The sequence below is a fragment of the Temnothorax longispinosus genome, chromosome 1, assembly GCF_030848805.1.
Source record: "Temnothorax longispinosus isolate EJ_2023e chromosome 1, Tlon_JGU_v1, whole genome shotgun sequence".
Classification (NCBI taxonomy): domain Eukaryota; kingdom Metazoa; phylum Arthropoda; class Insecta; order Hymenoptera; family Formicidae; genus Temnothorax; species Temnothorax longispinosus.
In genome coordinates, this window is record NC_092358.1 from 26,116,417 (window position 1) to 26,141,812 (window position 25,396).

Consider the following 25,396-nt stretch of genomic DNA (forward strand, 5'->3'; position numbering starts at 1 on the left):
ATAAATGACAGTTTTTGTTTTACGTGCATAACTTCGATGTTTTTATGAATCAATGAATTAGATTATTAGATTGAACGGAAATGATTCCACGATATAACGAAGTATCCTAGCACGTTGTAGCACGCGGAAAATTACTGAGAGATCCTTAATTGTTCGCGGGAATTAATTGTTTGACTCTTAATTCTCCCATAAATCCATCCGTCTTATCGTGCGTGACTTTTACTATCGCGACAAACGTGCGTTATGGCTCTATAAAACGCAATATTCAGCATCGTGAATCAACTTATTATTGTAATACAGTCATTCGCATTCGTGTTCAGCTCGCTGCCGAGCGACTCTCCTCGGTGACGCAGTTTAGCATACTGCGACACGAAAGTCTCTTCGATTTTCGTCGTGAAATAAAATCGCCGCCGCTCCGATCGCCCTTTTCGTCTCCGCCCTTCCTAATCTTGCTCCTTTCATATTAATTTACTCATCGTTCGGCGAAAGCGCTTACGTGACACGAAAGTCGCCGCAAAATGCAAGCGTTTCAAATTACCGGGATAATCGAGAAATCGCGATTGCTCCATTTCTGGCAACGATGTCGGAATAGACACGTGGTTGACAAAAGGAGAATTCTTCCTCGCCACAATTTATTTTATGTGAAGGAGCCCTGTGTCCGAGAAAGACACAACCACGTAATTCGAGAGTCATAATAGAAAACCTCAAAATTAACTTTTTCACGTGCCAGCACTGTGTCAAATATATTTAAAAAAAAAAATCAAATTTAGAACGCAATAACATTCTCCAACAATTTTATTCCGTTATCGACACTCCACGTCGTTTTATTTTTATTTGACAGTCGTAGCTTTCCGTCGTTGCAAAATATTATAATTATTCGCACTTAGGAGTTACGTCGCATGGTATACGTGAAAGCGACAACAGTTTGAGTTATAATGTGACGAAACTTATGCACGGCCGCCTAATTACCTATGTAATACCCCTAATTGTCTCGCTGCAAGGAATCGTTAGTCTGCTTGCTTCAAACAAGGCCGTATTCATTAACTTTTTATCTACGTAATCATCGGAATTTACCTTTGCGCCATGGCACGGAAATGCGAATTCATCGGGGAAACCTTTCATTAAAAAAAAAAAAAAGACGCATATGCCGGCTAATTACGTCGATATCTCATCAATTTGCACCGTTCCTGGAACACGATGTTCTCATGTAACATATCGTAGTGAGTCTGATATAACTATAACTCTCTTCCGAAATATTGAGAGTATTTAAATTAAAGTGTTATGTAAATTTTGCAAATTCTCGCGAAATCATAAAGTATGAATTTACAATAATCCAAAGCAGATAAAAATGTACTGATTTTTTTTTGTTATTAAATCTATATATGCTTCCTTGTACGTATTTCAAAACGTTCGCTGCCCCTCACGTTTTCATTACTTTATTTTGCGGTCGGGAAAGAGCGCATCGCCGTATCTTCACACGAGCAAACCGTAATTATTACAATCGTCCGACCGATCGGCCGAAAGATTAAAATTCCTGCGCCACCGAAGCGCGTTCTTGCGCGCTTATCTTCTGGGCAAAAACGAAAAACGATTTCTTTCATTAAAGAGGCGGCGGAATCAAAAGCTTCTTCGTTAAAACGCGTATAAAACGCGTATCGGCCGACTGGTTACATTCGTACGCAAACAACATCTGTTTAATGCTAATCATCATCGTTCGCTTCGCGTAGTAGCCAAACGGTGATCGATTTTCTGTAACGGTGGCGAAGCGAGATTACTATTCCCGATTTACTTGGCCTATTGCTAGAGTTAGTGTCAAAGTTATTAACGGGCAATGTACAAAGATAGTAAAAATTAACGTTACGACACGTTTTATCCAATAGAGCTGACGCAACCGTGGCTTTTCGCGCGGAGTGTAAAAGGAGAAAATTGCACGGAAGTTGATAAGTCGCGAATGGCGCGACGTTCGTTAAGGAATAACATATTGTGGCTTTATTTTGCGCAGATATCCGCGCGCGCGCGCGCGATATAACTATGCAACGATAAGTTCATCGTGCAATTAAGTTTATTTATTAATCGGAGCGTGAGAAATGAGTTGTATACACAGTGTTGTATTTTTAAATTATTATATATATATATATATAGAATTCTTAATCACGTGGATTTTTTGCGGAGGGACTTTTGATGACGGGGCAAGATTGGGAACGGAGTCGGGAGGGCGGAGGACAAAGAATCTAAGGAGTGTACAATATACAATACAAGTCACGGAATATCACGATTCTCGTGTTAAGAAGTTAGATCCGCTTTTGACGCGCGCGGCCCACGTCTGAACCGCTCGTTCTTCCCTTCGTTTCCTTATCTTTTCTCTTTAATCATTTTTTTTTATTGCTTTTCCTATTTTCTCGTCGACGATGATGCTCGCGTCGCTTCGAGTACAAGACCGTGCGTACGACCGAAGGAAGCCACGAAAATTATGCGAGGGATTGAGCAAATTCCCGAAGATTCGGGGGAACTGAGACGCGATTTCGATCGGACGAAAGTAGCTTCGACCGTAACTTAAAATTCCGGATGGACGACGGACTTTTGTCAATCGTACACGATCGAATCGTTAAATTGAAGGAGCAGATGGACGAAGAAAATATTTGATATAATGACGCCTCGTGATTACAGGTTTTTAGCGTTTAAATTAATACGTTCGCATTAATGTGACTTAATATTGTACAATGGACTTTTCGTATCCACAGGCTAAACTTTCACTAAGAACCATCACAGCACTAAATTGATAATACACTTTACGTACTGATACGTATGGTACAGTAGGGAATAATGTTTATCCATACAAATAACTTAACGTGCGTAAGAATGTGACAAGCCTTCTTCATCCACTTGCCTGTTCAATTGCATATCTGTACATATCGATCAGTTTCTACTTCTGCACCGGAACATTGGCTCGTTTTCATACTGTACATTTAGCGTTGAATACGGCAAATCTCCCATCTTACATTTGCATCGAGGTTTTTTTTTTATATAAGTAAAATTCAGAACCGGAGAGAAAATTCAGGGGAGAGCCCGTATTTAGCGCTGAATATAAACAAATTGGAATAAAGTAAATATATGTACAACGTTTATCGGACATATCTGAACAGGATTCATTAAAATCAACACGCGTAAACGAATTAAGGGTTCTGCGTAATCAGTAACAAGTAAATAAAGTAATAAAGATTTGTGGAAAATATTTATCTCGCCATTTTTGGAGGCGATTTTTTTTATCATTGTGATAACAGTTCTTCGATCAACACATTAATAAAATAAAAAAATCTACCTGCCGTTCCGTCTACCAGATTGTAGAATAGGCTTCTGGTTATCGCTTAAAGTATGATGAACAATAATCGTCGGGCCCTTTACTCGACGACACGATTCTAAATCGACCTCCGACTATTCGTTTCGAATCGCTCGAAAATCTTCGTTTCACGAATTTTGCACTGGATCAAAGTGCCTGCCAATGGCGATTTTTGCTTATGGAAATCTTGGCCGACCGCAGCAGTTCATTAGAACAGCCGAACCGATTAGTTTCATCCGCGATAGTTGCACTCACAGCTCTGCTCGATTATTGCTTTCGGATTTCAGAACACTTCGCTCCCTTGTAATCGATTCGGATGTACAGACATTATTACAACGACGATGCAAGCCCGCTTAACGGGTATCGCAAAATGAAACTAAGCTGATTAAGACTTCCAACAGTCGATATATCTCTCGTTTTAGTCAATATTTTCAGATATTATACATATTCAATAATCAACGCGTCATATCACGTTCTATATATATTCGTGTTTTTGCATAATGTTTCTGTAAAACCAAAATTAATGTTAATTGTCAATCTAAGATATATTAAAATTTAATATGCTCTAAGAATTTTGAAATATCTCGGCTTGGTAAATATCGAGTGAATATCAGCATGAAATTGATTATTTTTATATATTCGTGTAAATCGATAATAGAATGGCTATGAGAGTCAGACGCAGTTATCGGTGCGTAGGTGATCAAAATCACTAATTTATTCCAAATAAATTACATTTGTACGTTTCGGCTCAACACTTCGAGCCATCTTCAGCTATATCAAATGACGAAAATTAAAATGTTACAAAAAAAGAGGTTTCTCAAACATTTCATCTAATCGGCTTTCGGGACTCTTGTCTTTTTTCGAACGTATCAGCAAATATATCGTTGAAATATCGGGGCAACTTCGTAACAGTGTCTCATTGTCAGTCAATATTTTTTCCAACAAAACCAGTACCACCTATAAGACAAAATAACAGGGTTATTATTTTGTCTTATAGGTACTGGTTTTGTTGGAAAAATATTGACTGAGACACTGTTACGAAGTTGCCCCGATATTTCGACGATATATCTGCTGATACGTTCGAAAAAAAGACAAGAGTCCCGAAAGCCGATTAGATGAAATGTTTGAGAAACCTCTTTTTTTGACCGAGTAAAAAAAGAAGTACCCAATTTCTGCAAAAAAATCGTACCTATCATAGACGATCTCGATACAGAAGTCTTCGGATTGTCAGAAAATGACAAGAACATACTGATAAATCAGGTATCCATAATTTTTCACGTGGCACCAAATGTACGGTTCATCGAGAACAACAAAACTTCTACGATAATAAACGTTAATGCTACCGCTACTATCTTAAAACTTGCTAAGCACATGCTAAATTTAAAAGTAATACCTTTTATCTAATACGTGTTCCAGTAATAATAATTGACATACTTGATATGGATCTTGTAGTCTTTTTCAATTTCGTTTCTTGAAATCTCCAAACAAGGAAACTTACCACGTTGGAATGGAGAACTTTGTAACATTTTAATTTTCGTCATTTGATATCGTTGAAAATGGCTCGAAGTGTTGAGCCGAAACGTACGAATGTAATTTATTTGGAATAAATTAGTGATTTTGATCACCTACGCACCGATAACTGCGTCTGACTCTCATAGCCATTCTATTATCGATTTTTAATTTCGAAAGTCCTAACTTATTAAATTATTCGTGTAAATGATATTATAATTCGAGCACTGTATTTATTAACGTTGTATTTAATTGATTTACTTCGTCCAGTCGCTGCTGACTTACCTTCTTGCAAATAGTGAACAACGGCAACAAATGATTTAAAAACGAGAGATCGACTTAGAAGATCCACTCGTGTCTTTCTCATTTTACGATACCTACTCGACGTTACTGCAGGATCGAAAACGCGTAGGAGACGTGACAGCGATTAGTCGAATTACGACAGAGTGGCTTAGAATACGAATGAGAGGCCGATCGTCGATTGCACAACGAGATGATAGACGTTGAACGCCAAGGTGCATTGCGCTGGGGGTATCGAGTCGATCTTTCGATCGTCTCTGCAAATGTGCAGCGCGCGGACGTGCGGCGCATTCGCATTGTCACAGTGCGTGCAAACGATAACGGCCTCCCATTCTCGGACATCACGAGAGAATCCCATTCTCGGAGACGTTCCCTTAAAAAAAAAAGGAAAGGAAAAAAACACCGCCGCGCTACGTTCTCCCGCGGGCATCGCGCGATTTCGCCTTAAATCACCGTTATCTTCCATCCCAGACGTCAGGTTTTTCTCTTTAGACCGCTTCTATTGTGTTATACGTACATGCAGTATTCGCGATAGCGAATCCCTCTGCTCCCTAAAGTGACTCGCGCGAGTTGATTGCAAATTTACTCGACGTTCTTATCACACGCGTTCAATAATTATTTACACCGACCGCCACTATTTATACAAATTACAGGCCGATTCGGATTTTTAATCGGCGCGTAGGATTTCAGTCCTTCGCTACAATTCGGCAATCGAGTCTTGAGCAATTATAGTAAAATAAAAAATCTCGATTTGCCTCTTTTAAATAAAAAAAATATTATGGAAATGAATTGAACTTCTAACTTTGCAACGTTTGAGAACAATGTAAAAATAAAATATTTTTGATAAATCGTTTCTCTATAATTTTCAAATTATTAACCTAAATGACGATCACAAGCCCGACGTATTTCGATCTACTATTTTAAAAGGGGTAACAAAGAGGTTCTAAAAAAAAAAGTATTCGTCGATAGTGACATCCGAGTAAACAAATGAAAAGCTGGTTGCTCACCACGTGTTGTTTCGACCGACGGCTTTACCTTCGACGCACGTTCAAAGGACGCGAGTCTCTCCGGGCGACGTGGAATTTCGAGAACGAGAGGATTCGAGAGTGGCACTGCTTCCCGGTGAACCAATCCGCGGTTTATGCCGCGTCGCGTTTCTTTTTCTATGGATCGTCAACTCGGATCCCGAGATTCTTCGTATTTAGGATTTCTTGCGCTTTTTGCTTTGCGTTTTCGAGGCATAAATCGGGCAGCGTGCGTTTATGCGTTTACGTCTCTCTAGTCGTTATAATATAATAATATATTTAATAATTAGTACAGAGAGAGTAGATGTTATTTATATTTATAATATAATATTTATATATATATATAATATAATATAATATATATATAATATCACTAGGGTACATATGTACAGGGGCTGCAAATAGTAGGAGGTGCTCTTATATTGCAATATCGTTCTCTGTTTTCTTCCCTTAAGACCTAACGTACACAGGTAGAACGTAGACTCACACGTGACACAGGTACGCGCTCGTAGACTCTCTCCCTTTTTTTCTCTCTTTCTCTCCCTCTCTCACATTCATTTTCTTCTTATCGCATTCACTCTCGCGTCTCATCTAATTTACAGCAAACGCGCGATCGGTGCAGCGTCCGTTCAGAGCCCAACGCACCCCGCTTCGCGGTCCTTTAACAGAGACGCACACTCCTAACGCGCGCGATATCGTGCTCTCTAGCTCGCGCGAACCGCGTAGGTCTATTTACAGATACAGGAAACACGCGGGGGACTCCTCGTTCCGTCCCGAAAGCACGAAGGGCGCCGCTCCCGCTCGCGAGAACGACTTCTCGAGCGCGGCGCCGCTCCGGAAATAAAATTGCACTTTGTAGTATGAGAGTCCGGCCTTCCTCGCTCCCGTCCGGTGCGGCCAGGACTCCCGAATAGGATGAGGAGAAGACAGGGAGAACCGAATGCCGACCAGCCAACGTTCCCGCCGCTACGACGGCTCCGACGTGGAGTCCGGCTCCCTCTCGTCGTCGGAGAGGTCCTCCGGGTCGCCGCCGGACTCGTCGGCGCAGTCCTCGTCCTCGTCAGGGTCGTCGTCCTTCGTGCTGCTCACAGGTTCGTTCTCCTGTCACGGACTCCCTCCGCCAGCGTCATCGCCCCGATGCCCGGGCGTCAGACTCGGACTTCTCCTTCTCTTCTCCTGCAGTCCGTTCACCATGTTCTCGATGGACTTGAGCTCACCGGCGGAGCTGGGTGTCGTCGAGGTGAGAGCACCGCCGCCGGTGGGTGTCGGCGAGTCGGTCGGCGGCCTCGGCGGCGGTGATCTCGGACTTAGGGTCCTACTACCGGGGGTCACGGTCTCGAAGGCCGAGCCATGCGAGGGCGCCGGGAGCGTATAGGGTGCGAATCTGTGCCCCTTGAGCTGGTGCAGGGGACTGGCCAGGGGATGGGGATAGTGCGCGAAGAGCGCCGGATGCTGGGCCGCCAAGGCCAGCTGGGCGTTAAACAGCATACCGGGCGTGACCCCGCCGTGGAGTCCGAGGGGAGTGGGTGGTATCAGGTGGCCGGGACCGGGATAAAGTCCGGGCACCGGCGGGTACAGATACGGTAAGAGGGGCGGGTGAAGCGGTGGGCCGACCGAGACGTCCGGCCGTGGACCCTCGGACCCCGTTGGACCTGGCCCGCCACCGCTCTCGGACCCGGACGATTCGCTGCCCTCGCCCCGCTCGCTCGTTCGATCGTCCCTCTCTCGAGAGTGCTCCCGCTCCCGATGGTGGTGGGCCGGGTGCGGCGTATCGGGTCCGACCACGTCCAGCAGCTTGTCATCGTCGTCCATGAGATCGGTGGCAGAGTTCGACGAGCGCCGCTTGTCCGGCGACGCTGGTCCACTCGCTGTCAAACGGGAACCGCCGCCCGATACTGTCAGTAGCGCCTGCCTTCTGCAACAACGACGCAGAGTTAGCAATCTTGCGAGGTTCGCGTGCGACGCTTATTTTGCGCTCTTAATTACTTCTTATTCTACGAAATCATTTTTCGCATTTATACCGCGTTTAAAAATTAATTAAATTATACCGTGCTGATCTTTGTCTCGCGAAGAATAAGTCGTACGTTAGACAAGCAAACTCGACATCGTCGCAAGATAGATTATAAAGGAACCCGTTGCCTCGGTGTTTCTAGATTGATTATTGATTTATGGAAAGGCGTGGTTGGTGAGTTATCAATCGTTAGGGAACGTTAGCGGAGCTGCGCGGCCACCGGGTAAATGGGTTCCGCCTATTTCGATATGATTTACCGGCATTCGCAAGCTGACAATCTTTTGAGACGCGCGAATGCCCATTGATTACGGCACACTATAATTGGTTCCGAGAGTATAACGAGAGGGTCGGTGATAAAGTTACCTCCCTCCTTGGCAGCGGCAATTTCGACGCTAAATCGTTCACGCTCGATCTCGTTGCGGTTTTGTTAGGATACCGTATGCGTATGTCTCAATCGAAAAATTGCGACGAGGACGAGCGTGCGGTAAGAGGATATCCCCATCCGGAAGATTGCGAAAACCAATCGGCGATTTCTATCTATACTAGCGCAATATCTCGACGACGTCCTCGCTCGGTGTGCTAATTGATTTATTGGTGAATCGACATGCGGCATAATGAAGAACTGAGATTGCAAGTAGACCGAGTTCGTATTAACGTTAATTCTGATAAACATTATACGGAAGCTATTGCAATCGTGTAAGGAAATATAACAAAGTCAGAATAATAATTGATTGTATATTAATAATTCGCCAAACTAACTTCAACTTGTAATATGAAGCATTAAATGGCCTGCAGATGTACAAATCTCATCACAAGATGAACACGCAGTCTATTTACAAATCTTAGTGTTCGGTTTCTTCGAAACTTTCACGCGGACATTGCGTAAAGCGTTATTTCGATTACGCGTAACCCACTGAATGAGAATCTATGAAAATCTTACAGAATGAAATATCGTCGCTCGTTAGCGACGTACGTCGTATCGAGTCGTATCGTCGCGCGTGCGAGGCGAACAGAAGGCGCGATCAATGCGATCGTGATTCTGAGAGACAGAGAGAGGTATTGTGTCGAAGAAAATCAAAAGGCCCCGACGTTAAACGCGGCGCGCCGCGGCGACTCTCGGAGCCGCGCTTCGCTCGTCCGCGGTAATAATTCACGCGGAGCGGAGCTCGGCGTTCGCGTCGGCGCGATGCAATAAACGAGGCCTCGGGATTTATGCGAGCGCCGGTAGCTGTATTGCCTCGAGGCGAGGCCGTGGTATTAGATTAATTATCTTAATTGCGCCTTCAACGCCTTTCCTATGCGGCAAGTGTCTAGCGTTCTCGCTCGCTCGCTCGCTCGCTCGTGCGTGCGTTGCCTTCACGTGCGCTTAACTTTATGCCACTCGCGGCTATTTGCACTTATAAACAGACGAGCGCGAGGGCCCGTGTGGTGCAATTCGCGCCTCTGTATGCGTGCGTGTGTACAGGCGGCTCGCATAAACGAGCGGCGTGTCGATAGAACCCTCAAGATATACGCGCGGCACGATTACATTGCGCTCCGCGACGACGCGGTACGACGCCGGGAAACTTTTTTTTTCCGCGAATCGCGAGCTAGATGTGCGGAATCGAGAGTGATTTATCGCGCTTGACGTCCGCCTGCACTCTCGCGAGTCGGAGTCTCGATCATTTTTCATCGATGCCGCGGCGATATCGTATCGATTCACGACACACTGATCTATTCGCCGATTCCCCAGGGCAACGTGTTTCTCTCGCCCGATCTTCGCGAAGAGTCGCGTAATCTCGACGCGATTTATCGAGTTGCGTTATACACGGATAGCCTTTTACATAAGAGAAATCGAACGCGCCGTGTGGATTTAATGATTTCTGATTAATCTGCGTTAATGAATTCCTTTATCCGTTTCTAGACTTTGATTTGTCCCTGCAACCAATTAAAGCACCGAAGCAGAGAACGAAAAAAGTCAACCAGCTGTTCCGCGCTAAACGACATTTGGCGCGATCGATCTCAGTGAGCGCGAATAAAATTGAACGTCTCCAGCCTACGTCGTGAAGCCCAGAACGAAGAGGGCCGTACATACATACCTTACTCGAAAGTCCTATATACCGAGCGCACGGCGGACTATTGATTTGGCGCGCGCTCTCGCACTTACGAAAACCAGAGAGCCTGTATACCCTTTCTCTCGGGGGGGCTGCAACGAGTTCATGTCACGGAGTGCATCCACGAGGAGGAGCGTGCGCGAGGCGGATGCACCTCGGGCGAGCGATCGAGCGAGCGAGCGAAAGCGCGCGTCTCTGTGTTGGTTGGAACTGATCGCATTACATGGCATTAAGACACCGGTAAGCCTCTCGTTGTGCGAACGGCTATAGCCGAGACTTACACGAGGTTTAGGTTTGTTCTGCCTGCACGAGACGATGCATTAGATTTGCCCTGACCCCCTCCCCCTTGGTTTTCCGCGCCACGCCGCGTCGCGCCGCGCCCTCGTAATCCCGGCCCGTCATTCGGCTCGATTGTCGACGGTAACGTACCATCGAGTTTCCTTTGCGTGATTAGGAGCGTTCCAGGAAATTTTGTTCGAGCCCGACGAAAGGATCCGCGTGCGCCAATTAATTCTGTATTAGGTTGCGGAATCGAGCTAGTATTTGGGCTTGGCGCAATTATGGGAGGAATTGCGGAGCTCTCCGAAAGCTCATATCGTTGTCTAAAAGACTTCGTGTGGGAATTGGGAAAGATAAGCCTTTCATTTCGCCAAAATATCTTCGCAAATATATCATCATCGCGATTTCGAGCGAACCAAATGACATTTGACATTAACGAAAGTAAAAGGCCGAAATCGTGCGGCAAGAAGTATAATGATATAATGAATATTGACACGGCTATATCGCAAATGAGAAGATACAAACCGTCAGTTACGTGTTATCCTTATTAGTGTTTTCGATATTGCCCAGATGTAACATGAGATTACCGAACGAGGTGAAACGGATATTTTTTTTTTTTTTTTACAAAAATCAGGGATGCAGCCTAGGGCTAGTCGGGCCGTAATTACATCTCGTAGGAATGCTTTGCAATGCGGAGAAACGCATAGGAATCCCAACGATTTCCGCTTTGCGGATAATTAACTGCAAAAGTTAAGTAAAACTCGCCGGCTTCGGCCAGATTTCTCTCGGCGTGCTCTTGCTTCGCTCATTAATCAGAAGACGTTCGTGGTATGTAAGCGAGTTACCGATCGCGAAAATTAACCCCGGGGACAATGGTCAGCGTCACGAATATTAATTGAACACCTGTGCTAATGAAGCGCGCTAGAAAATACACGTTGTTCGCGCTATACGTATATTAACGCGCGGTCGTGGGAGTTTCACGAGCGAACGGGTTAATCCGCCGCGTGTATCGCAATACGATCTTTCCGCGGTGTGTATGATGATAAATGACGTGACAACTCGCCACACCAGAGCGGTTCCTTCTTTCTTTTTCTCCCCCCCTCTCTCTCTCTCTCTTTCCTTTTCTTTTTTTAAGCGGCGTGGCGAATCAACTCGTCACGCTCGAGTGGCGTTACATCTCGTGACGAACCGCCGCGTCGCGCGTTGTTAAAAAATTAACGAAACAATGCGCCGGCTGTCAGTGTCGTTTAATCCTGTCGCGTATCGGGTGTAGCGATTTTATTCGGATGTAGTCACGTGATTACTCTACATTTTCTTAAATCTTGAGGGATCTCTCATCTAAATTATCGTGTAACTACAAAATTCCGACTGATTTTGTTATACATTCACATTTTATTTCTCTGCTTTTCTAGCCTACTTGCTTCGTCTCGGTTCTCGATTATTAGCGGTTCAGTGTATCGTAAAGAAATCTACGCAACCGAAGAGGTAACGCATAAAAAATAACACATGGGATCGGGGAAAGAGATTTCGCGCTTTCGTTGGAAAGATCGACCGAGGCTCTCGAAGCGCAGTCTTTGTGCAGCCGCAAAACGATCTCTGTAGGGCCAATATAAAATTCAAAGCCGCCAAGAGTGGCACCCTCCACGTTAACGATAGCGCCGCCCCTGAGCATCAGTATGCTAATCCGATGATTGGCTATGTTCCAACCCCGATCCCTCTCTCGCTGTGCCACTCTCTTTCTCTCGCGGTCTCTTTCTGCCGGTGTTTCCCTGCCCGTGCCCTCTCTCTTTCTCTCTTTCCGGTTTCCCTGTGGCTTCCTGATGGCATCCAACCACCCTTAACCGAAACCATAAGCCAAAACTAACCCTTATTCTAATTAGGCGGTGCCGCGGCGACGCGCCCCCTGCTTTGCATATTTTCTCGATTAACCTCGCCCTTTCTTTATCCGCTCGACGTCGCAGACCGCCGCAATTTTCCGAAAATTTTCTGACCCGCGGCTTGCATCGTCCTTTTTTTTTGTCCTTCCGTGTAACATAATGCACTTCTTGATACGAGATACACGCTGGCACCGCAGACAGAATATTCTCTTTTATTAATGAAATTTCAAGAGTTCCTTAATGATGTTAGAAGGATTAGGTACATCTTAAATTGTTATGCATAGCGACTTAATTTCATCAAAATCCACTCGAGCTTTCACCCTGCGACCAATGGGATCGAAATGGGTTTCCATAGCGGCCTCTGGTCCACGGCAACGGCGGGCCAGCATCCCCTCCGAGGGATCACTCGCTGACATAAGCTCATAAACCCGCAATATTGAATATAAATGGACGGCACTGCCGGCGATGCGGAGTGCAAATGAGCCCTGTGAAACCAACCCTTAGCTCGGGGGGTGACCCTAAGGTCGGCATAATAGCGCCGATCGAGGGGAAGCTCGAAAGGTCTACGATCAATTAGGTCGACCCCGAAGACAGATTCGCGCTCTTTGCTCGTCACAAAACGCGATTCGAAGAGAGGGCATGTCTGCTTTGCATTTAGGGTAGTTTTTTAATCTTATATACTAACGCAGATTCCGAGTCGTACGACTTTCGTTATGGGACGTTCGAAAGATACTTAGCCTACTGATTTTTTTAACTCTTTCCTGATTATTGATATATTATATGATTTTCACAAATTTTTGTTAATAAACCTCGTGACTGTAATGGAACGAATTAAACGAGTCTTTCAGGAACACGGATATACATATAACAAAAAATTTGTATATTTGGCATAAATTTTTTAATTTCAGGAAAGTGTCAAAAAATATACCGCATAATCGCTTTAAAATGCAGTTTTGAAAGCGATACTCACTTTTTCTCGCGCTTCCCCGCACCGGTATCCCGAAATCCTTTCGCAAAGGGGTTGTTATCGATCTTCAGTTGAGTGATCTGCAAGCAAAATAAATATATTTGAGCATGGATAAAAAAAATTGCGAATTAAACAATCTTTCGTTACGTCGGATTTAACAGGGCTGTAGCCTCTCGACTCTAATATGCTTCCTCGCTTTGCTTCGCGCGGCTGATATACCGAGAAGGCGCGATAATTAAGATAGGATTAGAGCCGCATACATAACCGACCTACCAAAAATCTATATAAGGCCCGGTTTCTTCTTATGGCCACGTGCGTGCGTGTGAGCAACTCATTCACTACTAAAAATAATGCGTACCGAGAAGACGCTGTTCCACGAAATAATGCTCGCGTCCATGACTTATCAAGACACAGGAACGGGAAGAAATATTAATTAACGGAAGGCCAGTAACCAAAACGACCCGCTCTCTCAGATCGTAACGCGAGATTGTTTATTTCTAACGAATTCTCGCCGCTGTGGATGAGCTTCACATTTCGTCTGCGATAAAGGTAATGATTTTTTACATACAAAAAGCAGGAGTCATATTTCTGCAGCGATAATTTTACGAGATAAAAAGAAAAGAGCTAAATAAATATTACAATTAAATAGAGAGAACGCCACCTTCGGTCGAGTTAAATCTTTGTAGCCTAATAATATTTTGTGCGAATTTATATACTTTTTTCCAAACTGCGTGCCAATTATTTGTCAGTCTTGAAACACAGTTTTCATTAAAACAGTAAATTCACATAGTTGAATCTATATTCGATTTAACTGTATGGTGTTAATAAGCATTCTTTAAATCACTGTCAAGAATTTAAAATAAATAAATAAATAAATTTTATGGCCTCCTACAAGAGTTCCCCGGGCGTTACAAAATACAAAGTCGTGCTTCGATTTTCCGAAAGATTGCACTTTGACGTTCCGAAATTGATCTGACGGAAGATCTCTTTCGCGTGTGGACGATACGTGTGTTTGAGCAAAAACCCAGAGATCGCTTACCTTCTCGTTTTGATAGGCCGTCACGGCGATGAATTCCGTCTCCTTGAAAACGTAACTCCTGAACGTCGAATACGGAAGTTTCAGGATGTCGTTGGCTCGCACGAGATGAAACCTCGGCTGATACTTGTGCATCGAGTTCAGTATCGTCTGTAATAAGAAAGGGATCATACATTGGGACAGATTGTTTTAGGCTAGCTTTGGCAAAGAATGTTTGCAATTAATTTCGCTTCGTTTGCACTTTTAGACCAATTGCTCGATGATGTGATCAATTCCACATCTAATCGAAATCATTTTAGAATCGAGTCAAAAGAAAATCAAACAACACACAAATCAAATTTTTTTTCTCTAGACTTTTTCGAATATACTCGAACTTCGTATAAAGTGGATTTCTTATTCATTCTAATGAACAATGTTCGGAGCGTTCCAATTAGAGCAAATCGCGGGGTTCAGAAGTCTCGTGATTAGACCTCGCGAGCGTGGTCTGAAAGTGATCTACGGCGCAAAATTAAGAAACAAAAGCGGCGCGAGACACGAGAGAGCGATTTTGCACGAAGAAAAATATAGAGATACGTCAGATTAAAAAAGTGTCAAGAAGGTGTTGCCGTTAATCACACAATCAGAGAGCGTGTGCCTCGGCACGTTACTCTTTCTCCCGGTTAATTAATCTTCGTGCAAGTATTTCATAAAGTTCCGTGCGGGCCAAGAAGGCATGAGCTTGGCAAAGCGGCTATTACACTGATGCATCATGCCGAGCTGATCGATACCAAAGTCTGCAAACGCAATCGAGCTTGCCGAGCGAGCTCCGCGCTCGGATTTTATCGCGCCGCTGACGATGACGATTGTGCGGTTACGTATTTACATTGGAAACATTAATTATTTGTCAAAGACATTCCTAATATTTCTCTTATTAGCACTTGGCTGATTCGCTAATTAATAGAAATAGCTATGATAAAATAGTACGTATTTACCTACAGCATGAATGTACATTTCGTTGCGCCTATCGCCAAATTGCCACTGTTCATATTTGTCAAATTATCGAAGTAACGAACTTTCCGATCGCGATAATTTATTGACCTCATCCTACGATTAAAAAGCTTGCGTTACACTGGCGGACGCCCATCGATCTTGTTAAACGGACGCGAATATGCACGTGCGAGTCGCTCGCGAGACTCACGTCGCGTCCGGAGCAAATTTGCCCGCGCACGCGTTGCTTTTATTATCCGATCCGAAAGGCTGTTCAGAATATTCCGGCACGCAAAACGAAAAAGGGCGAACTCGCGCACGCGTTCGTCGCATGCGTAAAGGGAACGAGAGAGAGAGAGAGAAAGAGAGATTAATATGTGAGCGGTAACGAGCAAATTACCGGGCGACGTGAACGCGGGCGATCGATAACCGGAAGCCGCGTGTGTCATCGCTCGATTCCGCCATCGAATTCACGAAGATGGATTCTCGGATTCGCGACGAGCCAGTTCCGACCGTCCACCCGCTATCGAGGAGGCGACATCGGCCCCAATCGTCATCGGCATAATTTATATGGCGCATACATAGTGATCGATAGGTTCCGAAACATGGCCGGCCGTATTCTGGATATCGGCCGCTCCGTCGAGACTCAATCGAATTCACTTATTAATTCAATCTCCGGAATCCGCAATCCCGCGCTGCCCACTTCGCTAAATAAAACGTATCGATGCCGTGCTTATCACCCGTAGATCGTGACTCGATCGTACGATGTAGCGAGGAAGCGAGATTAATTTCAGCGCGGCGTTCGAAACCGGTTCATCTGCCACCGCGCCGACATCGTAATGTTTCTGCTAAACCGAGAAGAATCTTCGCGTTCGTCAAAGGAAACATTTATTATCCGAGATTGTTGTGGCTCGCGCATCTTTAAATCGGAGCCGATGCCTCGGGGCATCAAACAAGTTTCGCGAGAAATTTCAGCTGTGGAAGCTAAAATTGTACGTAGTAAAGTATTTTATATTATTTTTATGAACTTCTTAATAAGATACGAGACGAGTTGGTACTTTCAAGTTTTTCGCCGATATCGTGAGCAATATCATTAAAGTATTAATATATAATATCGGGTTAGTCTAGAAACCTAGACTAGAGACATGCTCCGAGAATCGTTCGCGGAAGCCTTACAATTTTTACAGCATTCCTTAATTAACTGCGAAGGCCAAATCATTATATAATGATGCGAAATATATAGGTATCGCTCTCGTGGAATATATTAGTATATTTTAATCTTACCTAAATTTTTGTAAAAAGAAAATGTTTATTGATTGAGAAACATTGTCACAAATTCATAGAAAAATCTATCAATTAAAATAAATGTGGTTAGGTAGACATTATATAGACCATTCTAAAAGAATAAAATGCATTCTAGAGAAATATTTGATTTGCGTTCAACATTTAACACATTATTGTCTACCTCTACACTACGGAATGTTATGTCGATAAAATGAGCGAAACGTTTTCGACGAGGGAAGAAAACGATTGGGAAGCGCGATTAAAAAAAGTACATCTATGATCCCGATTTCGACGGGTTGACATCGATTCTCTGTTTTCACTTTTTCCCCCCGTGTTCTTTTACGATTCCGTCGCGTGTTTCTCCGCACCGGCTGCCATCCTTTCGTTTTATGCAGATAACGTTCAGAGCATCTCGCTTTGTCGCGGGAACAAGATTGTCGAGAACATTTTATCAACGACGATAACGAAAAACGAACAAATGGACACAGCATCCTTGGTGTTGGCTGATAAATTTATGCATCAAATGCTTCACTATACTTATGGAATCCGGATAATTATCATGCGCTCAAAGAGAGAACTTTCGCAGTTGGAAAACGTTTGAAAAGCGGATACGAGTGTAATGTGTCTTTTAACGAATCGCAAACTGCCGTCGATAAATGCGGAGGAGAACGAGCGCAGCTAAAAGATCATGATTCTTTAAAGCGGGGAAGAGGGAGGGGAGGGGCAAATTATTCCAGAAAAGTTTTCGATGCTGAGGAAAGTTCTTAATAGCGCCAACTTTGAAATTCTCGAAACCGCTTCTTAGCAATGCGTCGCAACAGCATTGATTGTAAGCAAGAAAATGTCAAAGAAATATATTTTTCAAAAATTTATCTCATATATTAGTAAAGATTTTATATAAAAGTATATTCTCACAAAATAACAAGCTTTTATATACTAAATTCTGCTGAAACTAAAATTAACTGAGAGATAAAAAATTTTATATTATTTCGTAATCAAAGTTCTAATGTTTAATATTATATGATTTGTATGTATTGTATGTATGATTGGTATGTTTTTATAATGAAATATGATGCCATTCTTTTGAATCTGATCTCTAAACTGAATTCGATCTTCGCAATGATAAAAACAGAAAAATTAAAAGGTTTGGGATGACCAAATATCTGGGAATAACTGCAATTACTCGTGCAGACTAAAATCCGCTTTTAATTGCGTTGGTCCACATGTTGGCCACAGTAGCGGAAAAAAACAGAAATTGTCAACAGACATCTGGAGGGAGCGGGAGAAGGAACGTAGGGGCCAAAGGTCCACCGTGTCGTTGAACAGAGTCGATAATCACTGGAGTGCGTAGAGGCTTAAGTGAAGGGACCGATCGTAACGCACACACAACGTCAATCCGCGGCGAGAAACTCACGTTTGCCGCCACCGCACGCGGTAACAAATAAAATTCGTCGACGCGCCGCTCGTGCGTGTAAATCGGCATGGCACACATGAAGCGGAAAGAGAGGAGAGAGAGAGAGAGAGAGAACCTTCGCTCGTTCCCGCACGGACGCCATTATGCGCGGCGCGGTACAAAGGGGAAATAATTAGCGCTGGCCGGGTGATAAGCCGGCAATCTAGGCGTTTGTCATTAGCCTATCAAAGCAGAATGTTTCTCTCTTCTTTTTCTCTCTTTCCCTCTTTCCACCGCCACTACCATCGTTGGCCCCCCTTCCGGTCCTTCGCGCGACGCCCCGGCGGTTCCCTTGTCTCTATCTCGTTTCTCGTGGACCTTCGGCCTCGACACGCCTCTGGCGCCGTGGAAAATATGTGCGAACGCCGATCGGAGCAATTAGTATTTCTCCGGACTCTAATCTGGGCTCGCTCGAGCGCGGCGAATGCGCGTCTTTCGCGGTGCATTCTGCCCGTAGAACATGTCGGCGAAAGAGGGATAAAAAGGAGAGAAGCAAAGGGGTAGGACACGGTTCGCGAGAGAAGAAAGAGGAGGAGGCTAGTACCGCGAGACGCGCCTAGCTCAAAAAAGAGGAAGAGAAAGATGAGAGAGAAAGAGAAAGGGAAAGGGAGAAGGGGAGGAAGGAAGGAGAGGATGGAAAGTAAGTGGTAGGATCTGAGAAGCGATCCGGTGTATATATCGTGCCGCGTGAATTGACCGGCCAGATAAAACCGCACGGTAGACGAATGGACGGTGGGGCGAGCGGAGGGAGAGAGTAGCAGCGGGACGGCAGGGGAGGAAAGTGAGAGAATATCTTGGCCGACACAGAAGCCGACGCTGCTAATGACTCTGTCCGCGGTAATCTCCGGGTGTTATCTGTCCTGGCTACCTGGGGCCCACCTACTTCGAATCACGAACCTGCACACGCTGCCGCGTCTCTCTTTCTCGCATCTCTCCTTTCCCCCCTTTGCCATCCGCTTGTCCTTGCGCCATCAGGATCACGGAATCCGGAGATCTCTTTAGGCGTGCCGCTTTTTTGAGAATGCGATATGTATATCTTTAAAGTATGTGAATCATTAAAAAACGTTTAAGCGCGCATAGCGACTTACAGATCGATTTATTATCTGATTTTAAATATCCAGATAAATAGTAGTAATATTTAATTTTAAGTTGTAAATGCAAAATAAAACCAGGAAGATCGAAAAATAGACGTAGTATAATTTGTCCTTCGAAAAATTCGCGTTGGTCAAGCCGAGAAGACGAAGAGCGTAACAAAACCTCGCCATTACTGTCCTGGGTGTTTGACCAACTGATCGTACAGAAAAGCAAACAAATCACTTAGGCTTAAAAGGGACTACTTCAGTGAAAGACTAAAAAAATAAGGAATCTAGCGTCAAAGATCAGTTGACGGTACTGTGAAATTTTTTCGTCACAGCGAGGAAGAAAAGGCGAAGAGTAACGACGTGCTTGGACACATCGTGAAGTTAAGAAACCAAAAAGTAAGAAAAAAAACTGCAGGAAAAAAGAGACAAAGAAGAAAAAAGCCGGGGCTTTTCACTTTGAGAATCAAGAAGTTGGCCGATGGTCCGAGGATTACTTAGCCATCGGTACATCAAGTAACCACGTGCAGTTTAGTTTGCAGTGTTCGCGAGCACACGAATCCCGTGCACTTTCATCCACTTGCACGCGTACAGAAGTGTACACACAATCCACACAGTACATACATTTAAGTTCGGTTGGGATCTGAACGAATATACGAGAGAATAACGAGAAGAAAGATATACCGGTAGAAAGCTATCGGATGGGAAAGGGGATAAAGGGGGTGGTTCGCGTATGTGTACGGCGCGCGAGGGCAGGCGGGAGGAAGACGAAAGGGTGGTTCTTGACAGCGAGTATGGCGCCACCTCGGCAGAAAGCGGTGGAGGAGCGAAACTTTTCGCCGAAGGCGAGGGTGCGAGCGAGATATCCCGCTCGCCAACACGGCGCGCGGCGGTGCGACGAGGTAAGGACGACGAGGCGACGGGGGTGAAACGCACGGGAGCGGAAAGGGAAGGTGGTGGTAAGGTTGGTCGTCCTGGTATCGACCGCCTGAAAAAGGGGTGGATTTTTCTACCCCTGGGCGGAGGACCCGCCGTGTAGGAGGACGTGTTCCGGACACGAACGCGACTGGCCCATCTCGGGACCTTCGTCACGTGGAATAAAAATAAGGGCGGTTTTTCTCGGCGATATTTTATCGTTAGACGTCGCACAAAAATGTATTTCTTTACTTTCGTGTATTAATCGATCAAGAATTAAAAAACATCAAAAACATGGGTTTATCAAAACCATTGAAAATTAAAATTGAAATATAAAGTAAAATATTAAAGATTTCACTTTGGATTTCGAGTGTTTCGAAATTATAAAAAATCGAAAATGAAAGTTAAAGTTAAACTTCAATATAAAACTGAAAGCAAACGCACAAGCAAGCACTGGATCTCGCAAACGCCGTGTGTGAGCTGTTACAAAAAAATGTTTCATTTACGTTCGTAAAGATAAATATGAAATACGCGTAGCTTAATTGAAGGTAATCCCGTTTAATTTTCTGACCGACCGCGTCGCGTCGTAAAAGACCCTTAGAACCGGAGCGCGTCGCTGATTGAGCAGTTGAATCTAATCGCGTTTCTAGTTCACGCCATCCTACCGCAGATGTTACCTCGGAGCTCGCGATTAGGCGCATAATTTCGAGCAAGTCAATTAACTTGAATCAATCTGAGTTCCGGGAAGCGACGCGTGGGAGCGTGACGGAGTGTCTTCCAGTTCTAAGAACGAATTAGGCGATGAACTTCGGGCTTACAGACGGCTCGGCGACGCGACGCCGACGGTCTCGGTCGTTGGCGAAGCGAGGCCAGCGAAGTTAGGTCAATTCGTGGTGGCACGACGGCAAAGAAGACGACGACGACGACGAGAAGGAAGAGGAGAAGGACGAGGAAAGGGGGGAATGTGGGAGAGAAATGGATCCTTGGGGGGTTTCTCTGCCACTTACTCGCCCGGAAGCTAATTGGCCCGAATCGAGGGTGGCTTTTCCATCATCCGGTTCGGGCATTATGGCCGACTTGCACGTAAGCCGACAAGCCAATAGCAGGCCGTCTGGATGGTCGAGCGAGCACGAGGAACTCCTTTCCTCCGTGCTCTTTTTTCCCTTCCACGCGAATTCGTACCAATTTCCGAGGCTACTTTGTAAACGCTGCTGCTCGGTGAAATATGACAGGTGTCACGATGCACTGCGTTCGATTGACACGCTAAAGGGCGGCGGGAAATGTTTCTTATGAATAAGAGAATAAGTACGATCTCTAATACTGGGCCTTTTCGACAATCATAAACGCATCAATAGAACTTGGAATTTTAATAGAACAAACTTAACAGGTTTATTTTTTTATTGTCATCTTGCATTATCATAGCAATTTAAACATTTAATTTGCGCGTTATATCATTACGTTCATTATTGGACTAAAAGATAATGGGGAAAAATAAAAGTAGATTTAAATTTATAGCGCGATTAGAGAGAACCGGCATCGCAGCTAATATTTAATTCCGTTGTCAAGCCAAATTGCGCACAAGCTCTATAAGGCTGAGCAAATCCCGATTGAATGGACTCACTGTGCACGCGAAGAAATAAAGATTATCGACTTAACGCCGTTCTTTGATCACTGAATGAAAGCAAATAGGTACTGTCGCCAACCATCAGTGCCACCACGCCTTCATGGTAATTTCTGATAAACTTCACGGGCCAAGTCCAGCTCATTGGAGAGAGAACGGAAATTCAATCGCTATTCCACACTCTAAGTCTTTATTACTTTGTCACGAAAAAATCTCAGGAATGTTTACACGCGATTAAATTAAAAGTATTATCCTCAAGTTGCGCAGATTACTGTTCAACGTACACAACAATAAAGCTTCTTTTTTATAAATACACATACATAATAAACTCCAGCAAAATGCTCGTGCGGATTTATATTATGAGTCGCGAAAAGATCCAGGATAAATGCGTTTGATGTAGCCACATACATATTTACACGGAAACATGCACGAGAGAGGTTATTTAAGCAAGAATTGTCAGAGTTTAGAGGGGTACACGCAAAAATCGTCCTTTCCCTTGATTTCCTCGGCGGTTGATACGGAAAAAAAGCAACAGAGGGAAACGTTAAACGGAAATCAGGCTGCTTACAGACGGGCGTGTTATAAAGAAGCGTCACTCCGTTTCTCTCTTCTCTTTTTTTTCACTCTGCCTCTTTCTCGCTCGAAGGGAAAAAAGGCTCTTTGACGAGGAGCGAGCGCGGTATCTCTCACACTGAAATACACGGAAAAGATGGAAAAAGGAGCGCCGCGAGGGGTGTTTGCGCGGGTCGCAAGTGTGAAATTGCCGGCGATGCTCGATGCGCCGTGAAATACATAAAAGTGGAAGCCTCGAATTTTTCCTTTAATGGCGGGAAAAATTGTTCCTGAACATTCGAGAGATACGCGGGAGGGCGATATCTCCTTCGATGATGCGCCATCGTTTCCAATCGCCGTTGTCGTCCCTGTTCTTTTTCGCGGCTGTTTGCATATCGCGCTAATTGCAGCACGGTGCTCGAGAAATTTTACGAGCGGCGCCTCAACCCTTTGAGGCCCTCGAACACGGGATACACGGGTGATTTGAAACGCTCTGCGGATCCGACGGTGTCGCAGAAGCTCGCCTCTTATCGCTGCACGCCGATACGAACAAGATAAATTCCGCCGGGCTGCTCTTTTCCCTTTTGCCATTCGTTTAAATGACGCAACGCGGTGAATTCAATTCCGAAATTAACTTCTGTATCGCCATCATCGATAAACGTTTCGCCGCTTCCCATTGTTGGAGATTATATAACTCCATTATATTTTTATCTCTCCACGCGGATTATAGAAAAATCATCCGATAGGAGAATAGCGAGCTAAAAACGTATCGATGTATTAACAATGGCAAGCACGGGAATATCACGACCTATGTACATCAGAGTTCTTCTAACTTCCCTGTTAGAATAATGGTTCGACGCATTGGCAACGAGCGTGGTATCGCGTATTTATCGATCTCACCGCGTCGGACGTAGAGAATCTAGACGATCCGTTAAATATAGAACATTAAATATTGGCTAAAGACTAGACGAGGCTATACAGCACGTGTGTTCACCGGGAACGGGCTTTTCCCGCTGAGCCAGCGAAGCTCCCTCTCGCCTTCGGTCGTCCGATGCTCTTCCTTCCTTTTTTTTTCGATGCCTCAGCCTGGCGGATTACGCTGACCGACAATGGTGCTGATTGAAACCGATTATCGGACTCTCCTCCTCTCATCTTCTCTTTTTTTTTACTTCGACCCCGCCGCAGCGACAGCCGTCGGATTCGTTTCCAGTCGAGGTGTTACGACCCTGTGATTTCATCGTCGTAGAATCAAACGTAAAAAAAAAGAAGAAAGGGAAAAAGAGAAAAGAGAAATGCCAGAAAACGAGGAGAGAATCGAAAAAGAGAAGAAAAAGGAGGAAACGGAAGGCTAAAAGCTCAGCGAACTTCTCCCTCCCCCCCCTCCAGGAATTCTGGCTGGCAGCGACAGCCACCCCCTTCGTTTTCAGTGCCGGCTTTATTGTCCCGAAGAATACGAGTCGCCGCGATCGCGCCGGCCACCCTATCTCGTAATCGCGCGGTCCCTTCGTTTTTCGGAATACTAATGAGGGCTCGCGTGGCACTCTTGCGCGAAGGGATACTGACCGTCGCCGCTATTTTTTTCCCCCGTCGAGAGCACTGCGGTTTAGAAGCCGTGCTCGCGCGGAATACGGAATGCACATCGATTATATCGAACCGCAGCTTGGAGATACTGCGAACGTATCTAAAGAAACGCATTAGGTGGTCTTCCCCTTTTAGATGCAGTTTAGATTCCAAAGCGTATTAACGTGTCTTACTGTTAATCTGCGATCTCTCAATCTTCCTCGTGTACTTACAATTAGATGAAAAAAAAAATGGTGAAATAGACGGTTGAAATTCCTTTTCCGATATACGTGCAAAATTTGAAAAATTTCTTACACGTTAATTAGTCTGAGTAACGATCAGATTTATTAACTCGAATGCTCCTCGCTGATGATTTATTTCTTCAACCAGCACGTCACTGGCAGATAGCGTAGAAAAAGATTGAGCGCGATTGATTAACGCCATAAAAGCTGTGCCGAGCATCTGACATCTCGCGTGAAACGAGACGATGCAATCTTCCAACCATTCGTTCACGTCACGCTCGCTCTCCTGATTTTACCGAAGAAATGGAATTGAATTGGTCGTGTCACGTGAGAGAAACATATGTCGACAACACGCATGAAGTATTTTACCCCTGGGACGCACAAACCCTTTTCACCGCTAGCGTTACTCCGTTGCCCTTAAATAAACCTAATCTATTAGCATTAAACTGGCCCTCCTAAACAAACGAGTTACAAATATGTCCTAGTGTTGTTGCGCGTGGAAAAAGAAATATTTTTTGTTGCCCGATACATCTTTTCTTCGCTTACACCGTTGTTAAACTTCGTTCGAACAAGTATCATATTTTATTGTTCGCCACTGCTATCTAATGACACGGAATTGTATCCATATCGATAACGTTGACATCCTAAATGAGCCATTATCGATTAAAAAACGATCGTCGTGAGAAAAACGTTAACAGCCCCGCCGAAAGGAAGACGAGCCACAACTGACTTTCAAGAAGGACCGTTCGAAAATCGTAAATATGGATAGCTTGTCGGTCATAAAAGAGATAAATGACCGGGGGAGTGCAATAATCGAGAATTAACGCGTGCATTAAGCCTCTCGGAACCCGTCAACACTGGACTTTTTTTTCTTCCCGGACCGATCTTTTCCCCCCTATTTTTTTCCTTTCCGTTCAACCTCGACCGATCTCCGGTCGAGTGCTCGCCTCGAATTATCGGTCCCCGCTAACCGTGACCCGGCCGCGGAGGCGTTCAGATAACCCCGGGGTTCAGGACACTTTATCACAATCTGTCTCAATAATTCGGAGTAATGACGGCGCGCAAAGTGCGTGGGATCCGCCGCGGATGAGTGCCGATAACGTTGGTTCTTTCGAGCTTCGATCGGTTGTTCCATTCGCGCGATTAACTTCAATACCGCGCAATAATTAACACTAGAACGCCTGACCATTTCTTATTTTACGAGATTCCCCCCCAAGCATAATTTAACGGTATAACTAACTCTGCTTTCCTATATCTTGATACGTCGCGTATTAAACACGTGGAGGAATT

The 25,396-nt window shown here is 44.7% G+C and overlaps 2 protein-coding genes across 8 annotated transcripts in view; both read right to left on the bottom strand.

Moving 5' to 3' along the window:
• Positions 1 to 25,396, bottom strand: part of LOC139821293 (Fanconi anemia group J protein homolog) — a 182,876-nt gene that overhangs the window by 86,189 nt on the left and 71,291 nt on the right. The gene's annotated exons all lie outside the window — the stretch shown is intronic.
• Positions 2,107 to 25,396, bottom strand: part of Bi (T-box transcription factor bifid) — an 85,807-nt gene continuing 62,517 nt past the window's right edge. For 5 of the 7 annotated variants that reach the window (XM_071792314.1, XM_071792346.1, XM_071792299.1 and 2 more), the window contains 3 exons: positions 14,438 to 14,584; positions 13,402 to 13,478; positions 2,107 to 8,086 (listed from right to left, as the gene is read on the bottom strand). In XM_071792314.1, the coding sequence (XP_071648415.1) occupies positions 7,276 to 8,086; positions 13,402 to 13,478; positions 14,438 to 14,584 (1,035 nt within the window). In that variant the 3' untranslated portion in view covers positions 2,107 to 7,275. The remainder of the gene's footprint in view (positions 8,087 to 13,401; positions 13,479 to 14,437; positions 14,585 to 25,396) is intronic. The other 2 variants (XM_071792306.1, XM_071792340.1) reach the window with 1 other exon arrangement.